Below are 24,149 nucleotides of genomic sequence, written 5' to 3' on the forward strand. Positions count from 1 at the left end.
TAAAATATGCTTTAAAAAGTAAGTCAAGGCAGAGAGAAGGAGGGAGACATGTCTCACCCACTAACTCAGCAGTCCTGAGCATGGTACAATAGGATTGCCAGGTGTTCCCAACATCACAAGAAACACCCTGCTAGCTAGCACAGGAGGGGAGTCCTTGAAATTCTGTGTATGATTTCCACTACCTGGGAGAAAGCCTTTGAAACTGTGTATTCAACCAAAGGTCTTGGGGAAGGAGGAGTGGAGGGGGTCCACAGTGCCCAAAGAAAGAAGCCCATAAAACAACTTTGATTAATTGCCTACCTCTGGTCACTATCTGTTTTATGAGGGGTCCCTAGTGCTTCAGAAAGAGCCCATAAATAACTTTGGGTAACTGCCTCAGCTTTAATTAACTGCCTCCTTTCACATATCTGTTTTACAAGATGAACAAATGTGGTCTGGAGCAAGATAAGAATTCCGGCTAACAGACTCCCAGACACCCACATACACCTACATTTGGGTAGTCCCCCCTCCGAGTTCCTCCCACTTCCCCCGCCCCCCAGGAAGTGGGCACCAGCTTTACCCACCAATCAATATGTAACTCCCTCACCCCCATTCCGCCAACTATGTAAGTTCTCAGGATAGAGGACCTGATGCTCTTCCTTGTCCTTGCTCTTGCTGCCTTTGCTCTTTCTGCCACCCAACACTATACCTTTCACCCCCCACCTCGGCAAGGCCTGATCTTGTCCGTGAAAACATCACTAATAAACTTTGCTTGCAAGTTGGCTACTAGACTTGCTGATCTGTAATTCTTTATTGTGTCAGCGAGAAGAACCAGCTTTTCCCCATAACAAGACTTGGAGAGAGATGGGGATGGTTTCCTCTAGCTGATGATAGTGGAGAAAATTGGAAAGGAACTGAAATATTTGGGATACAGAATAATTGGATTTAATAGGCTGAAGGAGGTGTCAAGAATGATTCATGAGTTTCTTCCTCATGCACAAAATTGAGGGAACCTGCTTCAAAATTTTTTGCACTTCCAATAGTTTTTTTTTTTTTTTTCTTTTTCCTTTTGGGGCAATTATACTTGAAATCTGGCTGTACAGTTTTCTAAAACAGCACATTTACATCAGCTCCCACCTTAGGCACTGCCTGGAGCTCAGTATACTGAACTCTGTCCTTCAAGTGCAAAGACCTTTGTCCCCCTAAGTACCAGGAAACGTGACCAAATTCTTTTCCACGCGAGTCTCCAGAGGGTGGCGCATGCCCAGAAAGGGCCTGTGGGGCCGACCGCCGGAGAGCAAACGGCTAGACATTTCCACCATTTTGTCAGCGCAACGGGGCTGGCCGGGGCTGGAGACTACAAGTTCCGTGAACCCCCGCGGCGACACTTCCTACCCCTCACTGTCCGGCCTGCTCCCTTTTCCCCCCTCCCGGGGGCCGAAGGCTCTGGCTGCCGCCAGCGGCCTGCGGGCCAAGTAGGATTTCCGGGGGAAACTACTGTGGAGGCTAAGTAAGCTGCGGCGGCAACCCGGGTGAGTTTTGCAAGAAAGGGAAAGTGAGCGGGAAGCGCCCGGGGTCGGGCTGCGGCCGCCTTTTAGGCTCCGGCCACATTCTTTGCTCCACCAGTGGGTCGCAGTTCGGGGGAGGGAAAGGGCTCGAGCCGTGGTCGCTTCGGGCGGCGGACGGGGCGGGCCGGGGCCGCCGCCTACTCCTCCGCCCTCCCACAACGGTCCCGCGGTGGCCTCTCCTGCAGCGCGCCTCGCGCAAGCTTTCCTTCTCCGCCCCAGGCTACTTGGCCGATCCCTTTTGTCTGGGCTGCTGTGCGCCTTTGTGCTTGTGCGTGGAGTTGCCTCCTCGGAGGAGCCCCTGGGGCCAGTGTCTGCCTGGGACCTGTCCCTGGGGATCCGGTTACGGTAACCCGATCAGGTCAAAGTCCATTTTACAAAACTGTCCGGCCTCAGACCTCTGCATCCCGGCTGGACAGAACGGGAGCTTCGGAGCCAGGGAGAGGCAGACGGAGTTTTTGTTGAAACCCTCGAGGTTATTGTCTAATTGTTAAACGTCAGCCCGGGGCTGCTTCAAGACACGAAGCTCCAGGGGGTTTTTCGGTAGGGGGAATGGCCTTCGGAAAAGAAGTGAGCCCCAGTCCCGGGGAAACTGGAAAGGGATGGAATTTGCTGCGATGTCGTTTTGGGGCGCAGCTCTGATCCGCGAACCAAAGAACCAATGCGAATGGGCTCATTGGTAGTACGCCTCTAGAATCTCGAAGGAGAAAAAGTGATTTAGAGCAACGAGCAGCCTTTTCATTCATTGCATGCAGAAAAAGATTACACTACTTCATCCAGCCTCCCAGCTCCTGGCCCCCCAGATCCTTTTCTTATTCTGCTTTAAAAAGTCAAAAGAAAACGTCCATAAATTGAAGGAGTGCTTTACAGATAAAATAGACACCTAGTGGTTGCTAGAAAGCAAAAGGACTATTTCACTAAGTAATAGGAATCAAACCAGTTTGCGGGAGGAGAGGTAGTAGATCCTTTAGTGCAACACTTGAATGTGGATTTGGTCATACTGTTAGATAGTGGAAACTTTATTATGTACGTCCCGTTCAAGACTGAATTGGTAGATATTCAGCTTAAGATAATGCTTTATAAACGCCATTACAAATACTCCTTTTGAAATACTAAATCATTGTAGATTTAATATTTAAAGTGTCTGAAATGCGGACAACCGGGACTCCTTGACAGGAATCAGGGAAGGTTATTGAAGTTAGTTAGGTTAAATTCCCACCCTACCCATGTAGGCAAACAAAGCCCTTTGTATTCTATTACTTTCGTATCTCATAATGGAAGTGATTTACTCTGAGAATCCCAGATTGTGTTAGATATTGTACAGAGATAAAGGTCTTTAATGCAGTTGTTCTTCAGTTTTTAATCTGGCAATGAGTGGGGATTGTGTTTTCCTGGCTAAGCTTTTAAGCAGTACCCACAGAATTGTTCTAGTAGTTTTAAAAATAATCTAAGGAATAGCAGTTGGTAATGATTAACTGTTTTGTATACCTTCAAACATGCCAATACTGTTTTTTGAAAACAGCTCATGTACATTATTATTATTTTTTATTGATTGATTTGAGAGAAACATCGATTTGTTGTTCCACTTATTTATGCATTCATTGGTTAATTGTATAGTGACTATAGTGAATGGACTTAGGAGAAATACGTTTGTGCCTACATAGAAATAAAGTAATTGATCTTTAGAGTACAATGGTAAAAAAAGGTATAAAATGAGAAAAGTATCATTTCAGGCCCCAGTGTTATTCCCCAAAGCTTTTATTCAGACTTTTTATTTACTTATATTTTTTTAGAGAAAAATATAGGAAGGGAAAAAGAGAGAAACATTGATTTGTTGTTCCACTTATTTATGCATTCATTCGTAGATTCTTGACTAGGAATTGGACTTGTATCCTTGGCATATGGGGTCAACATTCTAACCAACTGAGCTACTTGGCCAGGTTTTCATATACATGAAGTAATTTAATTTTTACTGCAATTTTGTGAGGTGGTCATTCTCTCATTTTATGCTGACAAATGTTAAATTTATAGCCTCTAAAATGTTCTGTAACTTGCCCAAGTTCACAGAGTTCACCTAGGTAGGAGATAGGAGAGTAAACCACACTCAAGTCAAGTGGTCTTTTCATTACCGCACACCTATTGCAGTTACACATCATACCGCCGCCACCCCCTTGTGATTTACTGAGATGTAAATATTGGGGAAAATAATGAAAATATTTTCCAATCAGAGCAAACTGATTTATAAGGAACTGGGGTTTCTAGAATTATAGACAGTGTTATACTAAACTGGAAGTCACACTAAACGTTGGTGCCATTACCTTGTCTTGTGGTATGCTGTGATTACCTTATACCTAGGCTGAATGGCGATTTTATGTATCCGTAGGCATGGGGAAGGGTGGTCAGTTCCTATGCTGAGGTTTTGACTAATTATACTTAAAGGCCTATTTACTAAAAGGTTTTGACTAATCTTTGCTTAAAGGTTTATTAAGAAATATATTGAACATCCCACATTCAGCAGCTTTGGCTGCTGGGACTAACTTGGAAGAAAACTTTGAAGAAAACTGAAATTCAGATAGTTTTCTAGCCAAAAAGTGAAGAATCAAGAAAATGTTTTCTTTAGTTTTTGCTCTTAGTAAAAACTTTTCATCAGTTTCAAACCTGCAATTTAAGTCTTGGATTTGTGTCAGAACATGCCATAAATGTGACATCAGACAAGTACTTCACCTCCCTTATTTAGATTCTTTTTAGATAAAATGTATAACATGCCGATGCAATTGAGTCAAAATTAGTCTAGTCTTTTAAACTAGTAGAAGCCTGTTTCAAATCTCTTACTAAGCCGTAATAATGGAAGGAACTTAAAAAAATTTTTTTTTAATTTATTGATTTTAGAGAAAGAGAGGAAGAGAGAGGGAGGGGGAGTGAGAGAGAAAGAAAGAAAAGAAACACTCCTTTGTTGTTCTACTTATTTACGCATTCGTTGGTTGGTTATGTGCCCTGACTGGGGATGAAACCCTCAACCATGGTTTGTCTGGATGATAATCTAACCAATGGAGCTACCTGGCCAGGGCTGGAAGGGACTTTCTTCCCTTGTGTTTCTTTGCCATTGGTCTTTTTTATTTACAAAGCAGTTCATTTATTCAGTCAACAAATATTTAGTGAAAACCTATTGTGTTTGAAGTACTGTTGTAGACCAATCTTGAGGATGAAGCAGTGAAAACAAAACAAGTCTTTTCCCTTTGGGGCTTATGGACTGATGGGGGTGGGGTGGAAAAAACAGAGAAGTCAGGCAGGAAATAGGTACTAAAATAAAATTCTGTCTTATTTACTGTGCAACTTTGAGGGATAACCTTCTTGAACTTTTTCTTTTCTTTAACATGGTGATGATTCCTGCTCTACCTAGCTTGTAGAATTGTTTCCAGAAGCTAGTAGAGTGAGTATTTGGTTGTATTATACCCTCCAAGTTCCTGTAGTAAGTAACTTGTGACTACTGTAAAAGGAAAAGGAGCGTTGAGAAAAGGTTATTTATAAAGACACACAGGGAATGGATGGGTTCCCTGGTCTAAGAGAGTCTGGTGTCCCACTATAAGCCATTTTGTGACGAATGGTCATGTCTTCACATGGGCTACCATAACACTGTATGTAGATCTGTTTTAAAAATTTTTTTATTGTTGTTTGATGACAATTGTCCCCATTTTCCCCCCATTGCTGTCACCTGCCCTACCCACCTCCTATCTCCCACCTCCCACATTCAATCCACTCCCCCTCCCCCCTTTGTCTTTGGCCATGGGTCCTTTATACACATCCCCTGACTCTTCTCCTTCTTTCCCTGCTGTCCCCTTCCTCTCTCCTCTGGTTGCTGTCAGTTTGTTCTTTCTGTCCCTGGCTCTTGTTCTGTTTTGCTCGCTTGTTTTGTTGATTAGGTTCCACTTATAGGTGAGATCATACGATATTTGCCTTTTACCTCCAGGCTTGTTTCACTTAGCATAAAGCTCTCCAGTTCCATCCATGTTGTCACGAAGGGTAGGAGTTTTTTCTTTCTGCTGCATAGTATTCCATTATGTAAATATACCACACTTTTTGGATTTACTCATTTACTGATGGGCACTTAGGTTGCTTCGAGCACTTGGCTATTGTAAATCGTGCTGCTATGAACATTGAGGTGTATAGGGTCTTTTGATTTGGTGTTTCAGGATTCTTAGGGTATATGCCCAGCAGGGTAATTGCCGGGTCAAAAGGCATTTCCATTTTTAGTTTTCTGAGGAAATTCCATACTGTTTTCCACAGTGGCTGCATCAGCATTCCAACCAGCGGTGGCCTAGGGTTGCCTTTTCTCCACAGCCTCGCCAGCAGTTGTTTGTTGATTTGTTTATGATGGCCATTCTGACCAGTGTGAAGTGGTATCTCATTGTGGTTTTAATTTGCATCTCTCTGATGGCTAGTGATGCTGAGTATCCTTTCATATGTCTGTCGGCCCTCTATGTCCTCCTGGAGAAGTGTCTATTCAGGCCCTTTGCCCATTTTTTAATTGGATTGTTTATCTTCCTGGTGTGGAGCCGTGTGAGTTCTTTATGTATTTTGGAAATCAAACCCTTGTCCGAGGTATCATTGGCAAATATATTTTCCCATATGGTTGGTTCCCTTTTCATTTTACTGATGTTTTCTGTAACCATGCAAAAGCTTTTTAATTTGATGTAGTCCTAATTGTTTATTCTTTCCTTTATATCCCTTGCTCTAGGGGACATATCAGTGAAAATACTGCTGCGCGGAATATCTGAAATTTTCCTGCCTGTGTTCTCCTCCAGGACTTTTATGGTGTCATGACTTATATTTAAGTCTTTTACCCATCTTGAGTTTATTTTTGTGTATGGTGTAAGTTGGTGGTCGAGTTTCATTATTTTTCTTGTAGCTGTCCCGCTCTCCCAACACCATTTGTTGAAGAGGCTATTTTTACTCCATTGTAGATCTTTCTTATAGCACTTACCAAATAAAACCATTATTATTATGTATTGATTTTAGAGAGAGAGAGAGAGGGGAACATGGATTTGTCGTTCCACTCTTTTATGCATTCATCGATTGATTCTTGTACATGCCCTCACTGGGGATTCAACCCTGCAACTTTGGCATATTTTCATTATGCTCTAACCAGTTGAGCTACCTGGTCAGGACAAGATCATTTTAATTTGTTCTGTATTGTCACAGTTAACTGTCTTAATAGCAGGACTCTGTCCTAGTCTACATCCTTACTGCTTAGCACAGAGCTCCAGATATTTCATTGGAATTTTAAAATGTTTGTTGAATGAGTAAATGATTAACGAAAGTGGGTAGGGAGAGTTGTGGAGAATACCAGAACACTAATGTGATGCCAAAATGGTTCTTATATTCAGCAAATTTTGTTTTGTTTTGCCCATTGTGTGGTAGGATTTGGGTTACGTTCTGGTGGTACAAAGATGTGAAGTACATAGATTCTGCCTTGAAAAGCTTACAACATAACAACACCTAACTGTGTGCTGAATGTTAAAAAGAGGTGTGTTATAAGTAAGGGACTGAGTGATTATTCCATTTCAGTAGACAGTGAAGGAAGGGGTTACAGAGGAAGTGATTTTGGAACTTGTTCTTGAGGGATGAGAAAGAATTCCTCAGGGAGACCAGTTACAATTAAGGTCATTGCAGCCAAAGGGAGCAGTTTGAGCACAGGGATGGATATGTGAAAACATAAGGCATGTGTCTGGGGAAGAGTGAGTAGTCTGGCATGGGGAGGGCATATTGCAGTTGGTTTTTAACTTCTTTTTGGTTCAGATCTCCCCCTCTAGAAAATTTGAGAAGAACAATAGATTTTCAGTCCAGGAAAACTATGAATAAGCAAACATGCATATACTTTTAGAAAGTTATGGAGTATTTAGGGGTCTCTGAATCCCTGGGGTTGAGCAGCTGAAGAGTTACAGCGGCTGGTGAAGGGAAAGGTTAATGGCTAGGTGCTGAGACGGACTCAAAGTACTAATGAGTTTAGGGGTTTTTTAGGGTTTTTTTAAGCAAGTAATTGACATGATTGGATCTGTTTTGAAAAGTAAGTACTTTGCTCTCTTCACTATGGGTGAGAGGGTTTAGGAGAGATGTTTAGAATGCTAAACAAGATTGAGGGCCTATTTTTATTTTGTTTTTGATTTTTAAAGGATGGGAGAAATTTTATTTGTTTAAAGGTAAAGGAAAGGTAAAGGAAAATGCCCTGGTTGATGTGGCCCAGTGGATTGAGCACTGGCCTTGAAACCAAAAGGTCACTGTTATGATTTCCAGTCAGGGCGCATACGTGCCTGGGTTGCGGGCCAGGTCCCCAGTAAAGGGTGCTCGAGAGGTAACCACACATTGATGCTTCTCTCCCTCTCTTTCTCTCTCCCTTCCCCTCCCTAAAAATAAATAAACTCTAAATATAAAAATAAAAGGAAAAGAAGCCAGCAGAGTCAGATATTGAAGATTTGCACAAGAGAAAAAGGAGATAATAAGGAAGCTGTGGGAGGAAATAGAATCTAAAGCTCAAGGAGAGGTGAGCCTTGAAAAGGAAACACGAAGAAAGGATAGAAGATACATTTGGAAGCATGCAAATGTAAGTTGAAATTGGAGTAGATACCAGCTTTGGAGTCAGACACTGATCTATGTGCTTTTACATATGTTATTGCATTTAATTTTACAAAAGTTCTAGAAAGTTTGTGGTCATTCCCATTTGACATTTGAAGAATTATGGCTCGAAGAGATTAACTAAATGCCCCACAGGTACCAGATAAATAATGGAAGAGATCTGGAACTGAGATGTATTTCAGCTCTAAAGCTCTGGGTCATAATTTCTGCTTTATAGGATCTTTTAATGTCTGATGACCTCTTCCTCTTTTTTAAAAATTGATTTTGGCAGGGGGAGAGAGAGAGATTGAGATAGAGATTGAGATTTGTTGTTCCACTTATATGGACTCATTGGTTGATTGTTGTATGTGCACTGACTGGAGATCAAACCTGTAACCTCGGCTTGTTGGGGTTATACACTAACCAAATGAGCTATCAAGCCAGGAAAGATGACCTCTTTTTTTTTTAATCTTCCTTTCTGATAGAATGGGTTAAGTTATCTGCAGCATGCTAGAAAGACAGGGAGGGCTAGGGGACTTCAGCAAGTGTTAAAAGTCTGGAATAGCAGTTGTGGGAAAGGTAAGGGGAGCCAACCAGAGGTGAGCAGAAGGGCTGCTGGACAGCAGTGGGAGCCCAGCTCCTCAGCAGAAATTACCCAGTAGTCCACCCATTCTGTCTCATACATTCTCAATAAGACCGCATTTCTCGAATACTGTTAATATGGACCTTAGAAGACACACTGTACTGTAATGGAAGGTGCTGGTGCCATCGTCAACTGTGAGCAAGTCACAAGTCTTGTGCTTCAATTTTCTCATCTCTAAAAGGGTCCGTGTTAGTTGGTCTCTCGAATTCTAGGAGTTTATGATTTACAACCAAAAACATTCCAAGGGGTTTTAAGAGAAGAAGTGTGTTTAGTGGCTGTTTGATTTTTCTTTTTTTTAGGGACGAGATGGTTGAAACTATACAGCTTTCAAACTCAAGCTTCGTTTTAAGTTTAATTTCAGTTTAATATTGTGTTTGAAGCACGAAGTGTATTTTTTTTTTTTTTTTGACAATTTGAAAATTCTGACATTTATTCAATATAATGCATTTACTATCTTTGGAACCTCAAGACCTGGGTTTTAGTTCTAGCTTTATCACTTGCTAGCTGGGAATATCCCAGTCTGCTAAGCTTTCTCAAGTTTAGTTTCCTCATTTATTAAGTAGGGATAGTAACGATCTCTTCAGAGGGGTCAGATGAGACAATGGATGTAAGAGGTCTTTGTAAACTGCTTAGTGATTGATAAGTATGAGAAAAGTTCTTATCTCTGGCAGAGGCAAGGGGGGTGGTGCTGGGATCACTGCTGCACGAGGGGGGGTGGGGGGGCCTGGGCCGAAAGCGCGCACTGTGATTCTGGAGAACTGGTGCTAAGGGAAATCTCTCAGGGTGTGAACTGTCAGAGCGCTGACGTTAGAAATTTATTTGTAGTATATGATGTTGTTGGGTGTTTTTTCAGATATGCATTTAAAATAGAATCTCATCTTGAATCAAATGTGTGCCTTAAAAAACCTCCATTGTTGCCCTGACCAGTGTGGCTCGGTTGGGCATCATCCCGCAAACCGAAAGGTCACAGGTTCCATTCCTGGTCAGGCACATGCCTGGGTTGTGCACCGGTCAGCCGATTGATGTTTCTGTCACACACTGGTGTTTCTCTCTCTTTCACCCTCCCTTTCCCTTTCTCTAAAAATAAATAAATAAAATTTTTTTTAAAAGCCCACAAAAACAAAAAAAATCCTCCATTGTTAAAGATTCTCTGCATTTATTCTCCCAGGTGTGCACTTGTTAGCCAAATTTCCAGGAATATTTTTTGGATAGATGTTGACTCGTTTATTGAAGGGTAGATAACAGTTTTATGATTGACAGAACAGTGCATTGCTTGGTTTGTTTCCTCTGGATGGCTAATTCTGCTGGAACTCATTTAATCTCTTACAGAGGAATCCCTCGTCCTGCCTTTACCCTGCCCTTGCATGCCATCTAGTTGATAACCGGTATACTTGCTTTTTGGTATGCAGCTGCTTACTGTCTTCAATGAGCTTTTTTTTGGCAACACAGCGTCAAAAGTTGGTATAAAGGATTAATGATTCATCCTTCCCTTGAGTGATCCCAAAGCACTTTGTCCGTTTCTCTGCAGGGCACTTTTCCCTGTGTAGTTTGTTTACTTCTTTATTCTCCCAACTGAACAGTACCTGTATATGAAAATAAACTGAGTTTAAGATTCCTATGTTGTTGGTTTCAATTTAACCATTACAAGTGGGAAATAGTTATTACAAATAATGCCACATATAGATCTTTGTACATGTAATGTTTTTTGAAGTATGAAATTACTGGATTAGCTGCTATTAACATTTCTGTAGTGCTTTATTGGTGTTACTGAATTGTTTGCCAACATTAATATTCTAATTTTCAGTGCAGCTAACAGTTTATAGTACTTGTTTATTCACAGCCAACCTTACTAATGACATTTTAATATTTTAAAATAAATATATTTCCAGTTTAATAGTTATAAATGTTGCATAATTGTTGTTTTAACATTTTAATTATTAACAAAATCAAACAGTTTTTCATATGACCAAATTCTGTTTTTGGTTTTTGATCATTTATTTGTTTGGGTCTTCATGGCCTTAGATACTTTTGTAATCTTTTTATTATGAATATTAATTTATTTTCAAGTTTATTTTTATTTTTGTTTTGCAGAAATCTTTTTTTTATTGTGAAGAAAACTTCCCGCCATAGTTATTCATTCCTATCTTTTTAAGTTCTTTTATTTCTTCCATCATTAGAAAATTATTTCTGCATAGGTAAATACTTTATTAATTTTTCAACTTTTGTTTCTGTTAGGGTTTTTTTTCCTTTTTTTTAGCTTTTGGAAAAGCTAACTTTTATGTGTGGGATAAAAATGTTATTCTAAGTTAATTTTTTTCCATAATACTCTCCAGTTATTCCCAGTAGCAGTTGTTTTGTGAGGACATTTTGAGTTTTGGAAGACACTAAATTAAAGATTTTACTCATTTATTTTTAGAGAGAGGGGGAGGAAAGGAAAAAGAGAGGGAGAGAAACACATCGGCTGCTTGCCTCTTGTATGCACCACCTACTGGACCGAACCTGTGACTCAGACAAGTGCCCTGACCAGGAATCAACTGCCGACCTTTTACTTTGCTGGGCGACACCCAGCCAGCTGAGCCACACTGGTCAGGGCTCCGAAGACACTAAATTAAAAGTGTTCTTACTCATTTTGAGATGCTAATATCCCTAGGTTATTAGAAATTTTAAAATCTTCACTTTATAGGAGATCAAGGATATTAAAAATGTAATAAAGTATTTTTCTCACATTAGTGTCGATGATGTGTTTCATACCTCAGAATATGGTTTATAGAGTACTGGTTGTTTTCTCTAGGTGGGTTTTTTTTTTTTTTTTAATTAAACAGGATAAAAAGTGGAGACCTGTTTTGCTCATATTCACTGAGTGACAGGTAGAAAGTGGGAGGATTCCCAAGGTAGAAAAGCCTTACCTTTTCTTGTTCCCCCTCCCTCATGGATACCAACAAAAAATGCTGCCAGTAGATACTAAAGAGTAACTATATAGAACCAGTTATAAGGTATGAAGAGTATTTTCCATTTCTTTTTACTTGCACACACCCTACTTTACCTTCTCCTGTTCTTTCCTTTGAATTTAAATTTGAGGGAGAGCATTATAACCTGGGATAAACTGAGTGCAATTTTGTTGTATGTATTAAAAGGTTAAGTGAATATATCTTTGCACACTGTGACAGGAGATAAATGAGAAGTCTGTTTCTTTGTTGATCATTGTATACTTCATTTTTTTATTGTGGTAAAGTTTACCATTTTAAGCTTTTTAAAGTGTATAGTTCAGTGTCATTAAGTACATTCACAGTGTTGTGCAGCCTTCACCGCTAACCATTTCCAAAACCTTTTCATCATCTCAAACAGAAACTCTGTGCCTACTAAATAATAACTCCACGTTGCCCTCCTCCCTCAGCACCTCGTAACCTCTGTTCTACTTTTTCTAAAAAAATGATCTCTTCTTTGTACTTATATTTGTTTTATTCTATAGAAAATTAGGAACTCCCTGAAGTAGAAAAGCAGCATTTAACTCTCTTTGGGGCACTTAAGGAATTAATAATAAAAGGTTTTAAAGGACTTGGTAAATAAAATACTTTAGTATATGCTAGTGCTTTTCTTTCTTTCTTTCTTTCTTTCTTTCCTTCTTTCTTTCTTTCTTTCAGATAGGGAGGGAGGGAGAGAGAGGGAGAGGAACATCGATGTGTGAGAGATACATCAACCGGTTGCCTCTCACACGCTGTCAACCGGGTATCTGGTCCGCAACCCAGGCATGTGCCCTGACTGGCAATTGAATCAGTGACACGCTGGTGCTCAGTCCACTGAGCCACACCATCCAGGACAGCCATTACTATTATAACGAGAACAGTTTATGCAACATTGATGGAACCTGGCAGCTAAGGAGAGGGGACTGGAATGCACGTGTGTGAACAATGAGGACTTCACTGTACGAGTTATTGGGGGCGTTAGATGCTGTTGAGTGACCATGTGTACTGTGTGGCCATTGCATTCAAAATGACTGAGTGAATAGAGCAATGAATCTGCATCAAATTTTGCATTAAACTTGAACATTCCTCCGTGGAAACTATTCAGATGATTTCGATGCAATGAGTGCAGTGCAAATAAAAGTGGCACAATTGCTTCAAAGGTGATCGAGAATTGGTTCAAAGTGACCCATATTCTGGAAGGCTTGCAATAAGCAGAACACCTGAGAACACTGAATGTGTACAGGCTGCAAACGACAATCAGGGACTGACTGTGTCAGAACTAGGAGCTGATCTGGGGATTCCAAAAACTACTGTGTCAAAGATTCTCACACAAGACCCTAGTGTTGTGGCAAAATTTGTTTCACAGCTTCTGCTACCAGAGCAGAAGGAACACCGTGCTGCAGTTGCTAATGACTTGAGTCAAATCACTACCAATGAACCAGATTTTCTCAAGGAGGCTATCACTGGAGATGAATCATGGGCCTACGGCTATGACCTGGAAACGAAGGCCCAGTCGTACCATTGGAAGTTGCCTGGTTCTCTATACCTGAAGAAGGAGCAGCAAAGTCACAGCAAGATCAAGACCATGTGTTTTTTTATCGGGAAGGTGGTGTCCATCATGAGTATGCCCCTCCAGGCCAAACAATTAATGAGTACTCCTTTAATGTTCTTCGTCAGCTGAGGGATCAATAGGATGAAAATGGCTGAAGCTATGGGCAACTGGTGATTGGCAGCTTCATCACAGTGCACCTGCTCACACATCGCTTGTTGTGCAGAGTTTTTTGGTGAAACATCAGATCACTCAGGTGACTCAGCCCTCCGACAGCCCAGATTTGGTGCCCTGTGACTTCTGCCTTTTCCCAAAACTAAAAGCATCTTTGAAAGGGAAGAAATTTCAGATTGTTGATGAGATTCAGGAAAATATGATGGGGCAACTGATGGCGATTCCAACAAAGGATTTTGCAGTGTTTTGAACAGTAGAAGAGGCTCTGGGAGAATTGTGTGAGGTCCCAAGGTGCCTACTCTGAAGGGGGACTAAGGCATCATTGTCCTATGTACAATGTTTCTTGTATCTTTTATCTTCAACAAATGTCTTTTTCATATTGAATAGCTGGATACTTTCTGGACAGACCTCACCATCGACTGTTCTTTCTCTCACTCGGTCAACATTTCTCTCCCTCTTTTTCTCCCTCCCTTCCCCTCTCTCTAAAAATAAAGAAAATCTTTAAAAAAATACACTGAATTACATTTTTTAAAAATTTTATTTATTTTTAGAGAGAGGGGAAGGGAGGGAGAAAGAGAGAGAGAAACATCAATGTGTGGTTGCCTCTCACACATCCCCCACCAGGAATTTGGCCTGCAACCCAGGCATGTGCCCCGACTTGGAATCAAACTGGCAGCCTTTCGGTTCACAAGATGGCTCTCAATCCACTGAGCCACACCAGCCAAGGCGGAATTACATTTTGATTTAATTTATGAAAGTGTACTTTTCTGTACATTAGCATCACTTACTTATTCATTTATTGAATACCACCAACACTGGATTTTTTTTTCCAGCTTTATTGAGCTATAATTGACAGATGAAAATTGTATGTATTTAAGGTGTACAATGTGCTGTTTTGATGTATGTATATATTGTGAAATAATTATCACAGTCAAGCTAATTAACATAACTGTCACCTTACAGTTACTATTTATGTGTGCTGAGAACATATGAGCCCTACTCTCAGCAAATTTCAGGTATACCATATATTATTATTATTATTATTAACTATGGTTACCATGCTGTTTGTCTAGTCTCCAGAATTTATTCCTCTTATACTTTTTTATCAGTATCTCTTTTTTCCCATTTCTTCCCCCATATTGATATTTTAAATCTTAATTTTTTAGCTATATTCATAGGCAGGGAAAATCATAACAACTTGTTTTACATTGGCATTTTCCTTATTAGTAATCAGGTTGAGCGTATGTTTGTGTTTATTTTTTTATTTTATTTTATTTTTAAAGATTTTATTTATTTACTTTTAGGGAGAGGGGAAAAGAGGGAGAAAGAGTGGGAGAGAACATCAGTGTGCGAGAGATACATCGATTGGTTGCTTTTCACATGTCTCCCAGCTGGGGACCTGGCCTGCAACCCAGGCATGTGCTTTGACTGGGAATCAAACCAGCGACCTTTTGCTTCGCAGGCTGGCACTCAGTCCACTGAGCCACACCAGCCAGGGCTGTTTGTGTTTATTAGACATTTTTATTTCTTCAGTAGATTCCCTATTATCATTCCCATTTAACTGTTCATGTGTCTTAACACATAACTATTTAAAAAGGTCAAGTTGACAACAAGTAGGAATTTTGTTTCTTTACATTTTTAGCTTGGGGATAGAATTATATTTGGAGATTTTACAAATAGTATTCTCATAGTTAATGTTTGGTGCCAAAGTTGTTTTTTAAAAAGATTTGCTATATTACTGAATAACATAGCTTTTAAACAGTAGTTTTTGTTTTGGAGCAGTTTCTCAGAATGTGATGTAAATAATGCCAGAAAGAAACAGCTATTACATTTTTCTGGGTATAGATTTTGTTATCCTCATTGATGACGAATTGCCATTGCTGAGATCTGTGACTATTTTTCCTGAAAGGAATGTTCTTTATAACACATCAGTGATATTTCCTGAGAGAACATTTGCTTATCAATGAACCACACCTCTATTTTAAAGACATGATTCATACATCTTTAGTAGTAACAGAAGTAGAGCATGTTTAGCTAGGAGGAGGAGATCACAGTTTTCTTTGAAAGGAAAATTAGTACCATTTTTTTGTCTTTACCCTTAAGTAATATGTTAGATATTGATATCTAACTTATATATTACTTAGAAGGTTTACTTCTAAGTAAACCTTTGTTGAATGTAACTTTTTTTGAACAGGCTTTTTAAAAGACATTTGTTAAACTTTACTAAGAACATGATTGTAAATCTCTTTGTAATCTTTCATTTTCTTTGTGATAAGGCAAAAACAAATGAAGTCATGAATTCATTCTGTTTGTAGCTACCAAATTTCTGTGCAGAGTATTAACAAAAGTAGTTTAGAAAGAGTAAAAAAAAAATTTTTTTTTAAGAAACTGAAGAGGTTTTCTATGGCTCTCCAATTTCCATTCAAAAGGTAAATGCTCTCAAGACATAATAAAAATACATGTAGATTACAATATTTACCTCTTACAATAAGGTAGTAGCACCTGTGAACAATTGTAGGTCTCTGGAAGAGCAGATGATACATTGTTTGTGTTTATTTCTCTAATGATATACTTTAAAGTCAAGTCCAAGAAATAAACGGAAATAATACTTTTATTGTCCCTTTTCTGTCAAATGTAAGTTGGCTTCACTTTTTTTTTTTTTTTAAAGATTTTATTTGTTTTTAGAGAGGGGAAAGAAGAGAGAAAGAGAAGGAGAGATCCATTGCCTTTCCAGGGCCTGGCTTGCAACTCAGGCGTGTGCCCTGAACGGGAATGGAACCAGTGACCTTTCACTTTGCAGAGCAACACCCAACCCACTCAGCCATACCAGTCAGGGTTCATTATCTTGATAATGTTTTTAGACATTATGTACTTTTATCAAGTGCAGAATCATGATGGAGCCAAAACGTGCTGAGTTTTGTTTTGGAGCCAAAATCAAGGAGTGGGGTGAGCTTTAGCAATACCTAAAAGTCTAACACTACTTCTCATATGGTTAAAACAAAAAGGAGAACCCTTTTCTTTGCTACCTGTATTTCCATTATTTACATATATCATACTGTATTATACCCATTTGTGAACATGGCCAGCTCTTCTCCTCTACTAAGTATTTCTTTTTAGAGGTAAAAACCATGAACTTACTCATCTTTCTATGCTACCTAACATGGTGCTTGGCTTCTAATTGGCTCTTTTCTCCCCCCAACACATGGCTTTTATTGCATCTTCAAAATACCAGAAATAAGTCTGAGGAGTCACCTGGCATCTTCTTGTTTCTGTAGCTGGACAGTTTAGATCTTACTGATCAGCCCGCTGAACTGTTTTTTGTTTTTTTCCAGAAACATAGATACTATCCAGTAATTTCTGATACCCTTGTGTTAACTGAATTCAGCTGAATCAAAGCTGAATTAAAGCTGAATTTGATACAAGTTCAGTGTCTTTTCCTTCAAGAATTTGCTCATCTTTCTGGGCTTGAGATACTGAACAAGCAACTCCTGATCTCATCCAAACCCTGCAGATGTATTTTTTGCCCAAGAAACTTCTGATTTCAACAAGAAAACCATTCTAAAAAACAACATTGATGGGGAAGTAAGCATGATAGAACTCATCTTGTAACAGAAGCCCTTGATCATGTTCTCTATATGACTACAGATAATGTGAACAGTGGGCAGTTCCTTTCTATTTCCCCACCATGTGTCAACCCAGAGCCTCTTCTTTTTATATATATATAATTGATTATGCTATTACAGTTGTCCCATTTTTTTCTCCCCTTTATTCCCCTCCATCCAGCACCCCCCTCCCACCAGCATTCCCCCCCTTAGTTCGTGTCCATGGGTCGTACATATAAGTTCTTTGACTTCTCCATTTCCTATACTATTCTTAACCTCCTCCTGTCTGTTTTGTACCTACCATTTATGCTTCTTATTCCCTGTACCTTTTCCTGTACTCTCCCACCTCCCCATCCCCTCTGATAACCCTCCGTGTGATGTCCCTTTCTGTGATTCTGTTTCTGTTCTAGTTTGCTTACTTTTTGTTTTTGTTTTTGGTTTTGTTTTTAGGTTCAGTTGTTGATAGTTGTGACTTTGTTGTCATTTTGCTATTCATAGTTTTTGATGTTCTTCTTTTTCTTAGATAAATCCTTCAACATTTCATATACTAAGGGCTTGGTGATGATGAACTCCTTTAACTTAACCTTATCTGGGAAGCACTTTATCAAGCATTCTAAATGATAGCTTTGCTGGATAGAGTAATCTTGGATGGAGGTCCTTGCCTTTCATGACTTTGAATACTTCTTTCCAGCCCCTTCTCGCCTGCAAGGTTTCTTTTGAGAAATCAGCTGACAGTCTTATGGGAACTCCTTTGCAGTAACTGTCTCCTTTTCTCATGCTCCTTTTAAGGTTCTCTGTCTCTTTTTTAAAGATTTTATTTATTTTTAGAGGGGAAGGGAAGGAGAAAGAGAGGGAGAGAAACATCTATGTGTGGGAGAGAGAAATCAATGGGCTGCCTCTCGCTCACGCCCAGCTGGGGGCTCGGCCCCAGCCCAGGCAGTGCCCCGGCTGAGAACTGAACCGGTGACCTCTCGGTTTGTGAGATGACACCCAGCCCGCTGAGCTACACCGGTCAGGACCAGAAAGAAAATCTTTTAATAAAAGATTCTTACCCAGCAAAATAATGACTTGATGGTTTACATTTTGTTAGACTCACTTGTATCTGTATTTACTATGAGACTATCTTGGACACTGGAAGTGAAACAAAGAATGAAAGTTTTTACAAGGGTGATTGAAACAAAAGAACCATTTTTGCTTTCAATATCAGAAGTTATTAGCCTGTAGTGCATGGTTATGCATTTCTGTCCCTGGATTGACATAGCCACAGTGATTAACGTTGAGAAACTAATACATAGGAAGGATTTTGCTAAAGCTAAGAAGGGTGTAGATGTATTTCACAGTTCTCATACACTAATAGTAATACCACCAAAACTAAGGGTACCATTAGCAACAGAAGCATTAAATACCTGTTAGGTAAACTGTAGACCAAGACTTTCAGTAGTACAGATATAAAATAAAACTGAAATGATTTTTCTTACTTGCCTAAGATTGTATGGACATTATCACAGCTACCAGTTAAATGTAAACCAGACTGGTAAATGTTTTATATGCCTCTAAAATTTCATTTTAAAATCTGCTTGATATTAAAATAGGCAGGTGCTTTTGGTTAGGTAGTAAAAACAGTCAGTTGCCCTGTGTAGATCCTCTTTTGTTTATGTTGTGTGGCCCAGCACATTCTTGTATTTGTGAATTTCATGTTTAGGTAAAAGCAGTATTTATACAAAACAAGATTTTTAACATTCGATTAAGTAACTTAGCTGATTTGTTGTTTGGCTAGTTTTATATCTGATTAGTGCTTTCATGGAGTAAGAAAATGACCACCATATTTCCTTACCTTTTTCTGAACTTGCAGAGCCAGAAGAGAACTTGGGAGGGATTTATTAGAACTTGGAGGTGGTGGTGGAGGGCCTGGAACAGTACTGGGAAGAGGATGAAGAGCATATAGGATTAAGGAAGAGACGGGTGGTGCCTGAGGACTTGACTGCCTTTTCTTCCTTTCCTGCCATTTTGCATGGTGGTAGCAGCTCTAGTTTTCATACACTGAGATGCACCCATTCACCTGTTGGGTTTGCTTCTTTTTCTAGAAATGCCCTGCTGTCAACATCCATTTGTAATCTAGCTGAAATTTTACATGGTCTTAAAAAATCATTTGGCAGTTGGTGAAACACCTTCTAAGAACATATAAGACTAATGGCTGTACTTTTCTTTGTTGTTTTAAAACATTTTAGGTCCAAGGTTGAGAATTTGTGTATGGTAAGGGCTATGACTTAGTTTTACATGGATTTTCAACTGTGCAGGTGGTTCGTGTCCCAAATCCCCGAGCTGTTCAAGGGTCAACTGTATTTGGTCCCTTAAACCCTGGAAAGGTGAATAGTTTATTCCTAAAGGAATAGGGATGTATTCTGGGTGTGGGTTTGCCTTTCCTGCCCTTGTGATTGTGCAGTGAACACTACATGAGAGTTTGGGAAATGTTTAATCTACCAGTAAGCATCGTCCCACATAATGTCATTTCATGACAGGAGACTGACCTACTTTGTGATAAGTGCAGGAGAGGGCCCAGACCATGGGATCTAGTGGTGGCATCGTATATAGAATCATCTCTATAAGCTGCTAACATAACAGAGGACTGGAATGGCCTGATGAAGGCATAGCTGAAGCATCAATTCAGGGTAATATTTTGTTACAAAAGAGTGCTATCCTCCAAGATGCAACATATGTATAATCAACTTGCCATCAAGTGGCTGGTTGGTTTCCTTAAGAGATTGTGCCAGCCCTGGCTGGGTGCTCAGCTAGTTGGAGCATCATCCTGTGCACGAAAAGGTTGCAGGTTTGATCCTCAGTCAGAGCACCCACAGGAGGCAACTGACTGATGTTTTTCTCTCACATCCATGCTTTTTTTCCCCTTCTCTCCCTTCCTCTGTCTCTAAAATCAGTGAAAATAGATTCGGGTGAGGATTACAAAAAAATTGTGCCACATTGGGAGTTTAGTGTTTGTCTCTGTTGCTGGCCATTGGACCTTTGGTGACACCAGTAGCTAGAGCTTTTTTGGTAAGTGGGAGTTCGTGTGTAGTCAGACGCACACGCTCACCGCGGATGATCACCTTCTTTCATAAGCCCATCTTGTCAGCACTCGGAGGCCGTGACAAGAGATGGATGATGAAAATTGGTTGAGTCATTGTCCACTTGGTTGTGTAGTGGCCCTTTCCCAGTGGATGCTCTCTGATATCTGTTAACATAGGATACAAAGGTCTTTAAACTGTGTAGTCCGTGCATAGTATATATCTGCCACTATGATCACCTTCTTTTTCTTTTTTTTAAATTCATGTCTTGTATTAACCCATATAAGTTAATTGTCTTCCAGTTTGTTGGAGCAGTAGGTCAGATGACACTTGCCACGGTAATGTTTGTCAAAGTGGCTGGCCATAAAAACTCCAGCACTGCATTCATCTGAAGCGCTCTCCTGACAAAGGCAACTGATTTTCCCATTCTCATTAACTTCGTAGTATTTCAGTACAGCCAGCTTAACCTTCTTCCTTTCATGCTTATTCTTCTTAGGAGTGGTGTAAGACTTCCTTTTCTTAGCTCCACCACGAAGTCTCAACACAAGATGAAGCGTAGACCCCTTTTGAATGTTGCAGTCAGACAAAATATGTCTATCCCACTGTTGCTTGCCAGCAAAGATCAGCCTTTGTTTGTCAGGAGTTCATTCCTCATGCTAGATCTTGGCCTTTACATTTTCTGTTGTGTCCAAAGGTTTAACCTCAAGAGTGGTGGTCATGAAAATCTGCATCTTGGCAGTGATTCCACCTGAGGTGGAGGAAAAAGAAGAGATGGGTTATACCGGGGGCACAGGAGAGGGAGGTGGGTGGGCTGCTGGCCAGGGAGCGGGAAGAAGCACACGTTCACTGCAAATGGTCACCTTTTTTCACAAGCCCATTTTGTCAGCACTCAGAGGCCATGACAGGAGATGGATGATGAAAATTGGTTGAGTCATTATCCACTTGGTTGTCTGGTGCCTCTCGCATGGTAGATGTTCTCTGATGACTGTTAGGATACAAAGATCTTCAAATGTGTCTATTCCTATGTCCTCCCACATGCCTCTATCATAAGACCTCCTTGCCCCAATTTTCCACTTTTTCTCATTTTATATCCCCCTGACCAATATGTCAGGACATTTACCTATAAGTTGCCAGTGTTCTAACTTCAAACCATGCAAAGTAGACAGCCAGCTGTACTGCCTAAAAGCTCCGCTCATTGGGAGGGGTTTCCGTCACCTCTGCCTTTCAGTGCCATTCATTCCAAGTAAGGCTGTAGTGCAGCTACTACGTTTTTGATTTGTACTCACATACGACAATCTGTGGAAAAGATAAGTGTTTTTTCTTTGTCAGCTGGCTATATTTAGGCCTTCATACGGCCAAAGGTGTATGCTGAGGGAGTGGTGCTTGTGCAGTAGTGGCAGATGATATGAGGGTTTGGGCTGACTGCTAATACTTGTGACTTCTGGTACTACCTGTGCTTGAAACTGGATATATCACTTTCATTAAGCTGGATTCTTGCTGGGTCCACCCAACATTACGAGTTGGCGAGTCTCGCAGAACTGGCTCATGATGATGGGTGATTCTGGGTAAATGGTCACTTGGTATATACCATAGTCAGGTGCTCCCTATCTACAAGGACCCAGTAGCATGCCAGAAATTGTTTTGCAAAAAGCATACACTTTTCCGCTGCAAATGGATGGCCTTGCTATAGAGCCCCAGGGACCTGTGTAATGATCCTCCCACTGGGGCTCGCCGTAATACCATAGGGTCTGCCAGATTATTTGCATCACCATCTAGATCTGTAGAGTCCTTTTCTGTTATAGCTACTCTAGGAAATGGCAGCTTTTTGTGTCACCAAGTGTAAAAGCCAGAGCAGTATTCTCAGGTGTTATATTTCCCTCTTAATGGTGGGACATAAAAGAGTCTATTCTTTATTTAGATGCCTTTACTTGAATGGCATATCTTATCAAGACCCTGGCTACTGGGCCTATAAAAATTTTACTGATGTAATTGGTATCTGAATCTTTGTAGCATTTATCTCGCACCCTCTGGAGTCCTTGTGTCCTGACATGGCCTTTAATGTGCTATCAGTCTTTTGCTTATCTGGCTCAATTAGCATGATGGTATTAATTAGTGGTTTACTGTGATTTTCTGCAGAAAGTCCAGATGATCCATGTCTCTTAGGGCTATGTTATGTGAAAGGGTGGCAAAATTGACGGAGTCCTGTAAATGTATGTTGCAGTGCATTCTATGTGAATATGATTTGTTTCTGATGCTATTTTCTTTTAAAAAAATTTTAAAAATTTATTGATTGGTTTTACAGAGAGGAAGGGGGGGAGAGAGAAACATCAATTTGTTGTTCCACTCACTGATACATTCTTGGTTGATTCTTGTATGTGTCCTGACGGGGGATCAAACCCGCAATCTTGGCATATCAGAGTGAGGCTCTAACAACTGAACTATCTGGTCATAGGGCTTACAGGGATAAAAGAAAAAGTTTATTTCTCCAATTTCTGTATTAATCTGCTCTAGCAAAGGTACCACATCTGGCATCTTTGGTGTTCCGTGATCACCAAACTGACAGCTACAGTTGTGACAACTATTAGGTTGAGCTTGTGGTAATCTGCTACCTTCCTCCCAGATATGTCTGGTTTCTGCAGCAACTACAGTGTTAAATCCTGCATTCTCTTAAGAGTATTGCCCTAATTTCTGTCATCTTCCCTCCTTAAACCCCAGGATCCAATACTATTTTGTTTGTTCTTTTATTTCGTATCTTAGCGTGTGGTGTAGGGCTAAGTGGTTTCTTAGTGGTTTCCTTCCACTTGGCCTTCCCGGTATGATAACTCTTATCCTTCATGCTAAGGACTCAGAATGGAGGTTCCACTAATTCCAAGTATGTCTTTTTAAAGTATGTGCTCAGGGACCATGAAAGCGACCACTAGGATGTCCACAGACCCAGTGGGCCCCTTGTATGCTGGATCTTCGACCAGGACTCAGTTCATTTCTTGGTCCACATAAGTCCATGCATACACTTTCAGACTCCAGATGTCACTGTCAACTTGTCCTCAAAACGTTAGTGTTCCCTTTCCCCTGTTTACTGTTACCTGAATGAATGGCCAGAAGCAGGGCCAACTATATTGTTTGTATGCCTTATATTCCTGGATTGATAGTGAGCAAGAGAAATTGGCCACCAAAAGTGCCATGGTTCTCCCAGCCCAGTCCGGGAAAGGATGGCCAGGGGAGGCCAGAGTGTGCGGTCCAGAGTACCCTCCCAGGAAAACAAGAGGAGGCGAATCATGTGTGTGAGCTGAGGCTTCAGGCCCTCGGCACATATTTCATGTTCCTCTTCAGGCTTCACGTAAATAACACAAATTTACAGATAAAATTACTAAGAATTTTATGACAGCAAGTGCAGAGCATTAAACTTCAAGTGCAGTGCCGACTGGTGTGACTCAGTGGGCTGGGCATCGGTTTGGAAACTGAACGGTCTCTGGTTTGATTCCCTGTCAGGGCACATGCCTGGGTTGCAGGCCAGGTCCCTGGTTTGGGGGTGTGCAAGAGGCAACTTATTGATGTTTCCCTTGCATATTGATGTTTCTTTCCCTCAGTTTCTCTCTTCCCTTCCACTCTCTCAAATAAACAAACAAACAAACAAACAAACAAATCTTTAAAAAAATAGAAAACTTCAGCCCAGCTGGTGTGGCTCAGTGGATTGAGCACTGTCCTGTGAACCAAAGGGTCGCTGGTTCGATTCCCAGTCAGGACACATGCCTGGGTAGTGGTCCAGGTCCCTTGTAGGGGGCATGCAAGAGGCAACCACACATGATGTTTCTCTCCCTCTGTTTCTATATCTTTAGAAACACAAAGACCAGAACATAAGTGATCAAGCTACTGGGTCCTTGTAGATAGGGAGCACCTGACTATGGTATACCAAGTGACCATTTACCCAGAATCACCCATCATCATGAGCCAGTTCCGTGAGACTTGCCAACTCCCTTTCTCCTTCCCCTTCCCCTATATCTAAAAA

At 40.5% G+C, this 24,149-nt stretch overlaps 2 protein-coding genes across 6 annotated transcripts in view; one reads left to right on the plus strand and one right to left on the minus strand.

Annotated features, from left to right (window-relative positions):
- Positions 1-1,365: 1,365 nt before the first annotated feature.
- Positions 1,366-24,149, plus strand: part of PHACTR4 (phosphatase and actin regulator 4) — an 88,017-nt gene continuing 65,233 nt past the window's right edge. For 4 of the 5 annotated variants that reach the window (XM_054571840.1, XM_054571839.1, XM_054571842.1 and 1 more), the window contains exon 1: positions 1,366-1,511. The gene's annotated coding sequence lies outside the window, so the exon portion shown is untranslated. Of the gene's footprint in view, positions 1,512-2,065; positions 2,088-24,149 lie in introns of those variants that run through there. The other variant, XM_054571844.1, reaches the window with a different exon arrangement.
- LOC129069454 (ubiquitin-40S ribosomal protein S27a-like) lies at positions 20,431-20,877 on the minus strand. Its single transcript, XM_054572199.1, is given in 1 exon segment — positions 20,431-20,877. A coding segment is annotated over 1 exon segment (444 nt). The 5' UTR covers positions 20,875-20,877.

The sequence above is a fragment of the Pteronotus mesoamericanus genome, unplaced genomic scaffold (assembly GCF_021234165.1).
Source record: "Pteronotus mesoamericanus isolate MK-2021 breed Mesoamerican mustached bat unplaced genomic scaffold, CSHL_Meso_final contig_221, whole genome shotgun sequence".
NCBI lineage: Eukaryota > Metazoa > Chordata > Mammalia > Chiroptera > Mormoopidae > Pteronotus > Pteronotus mesoamericanus.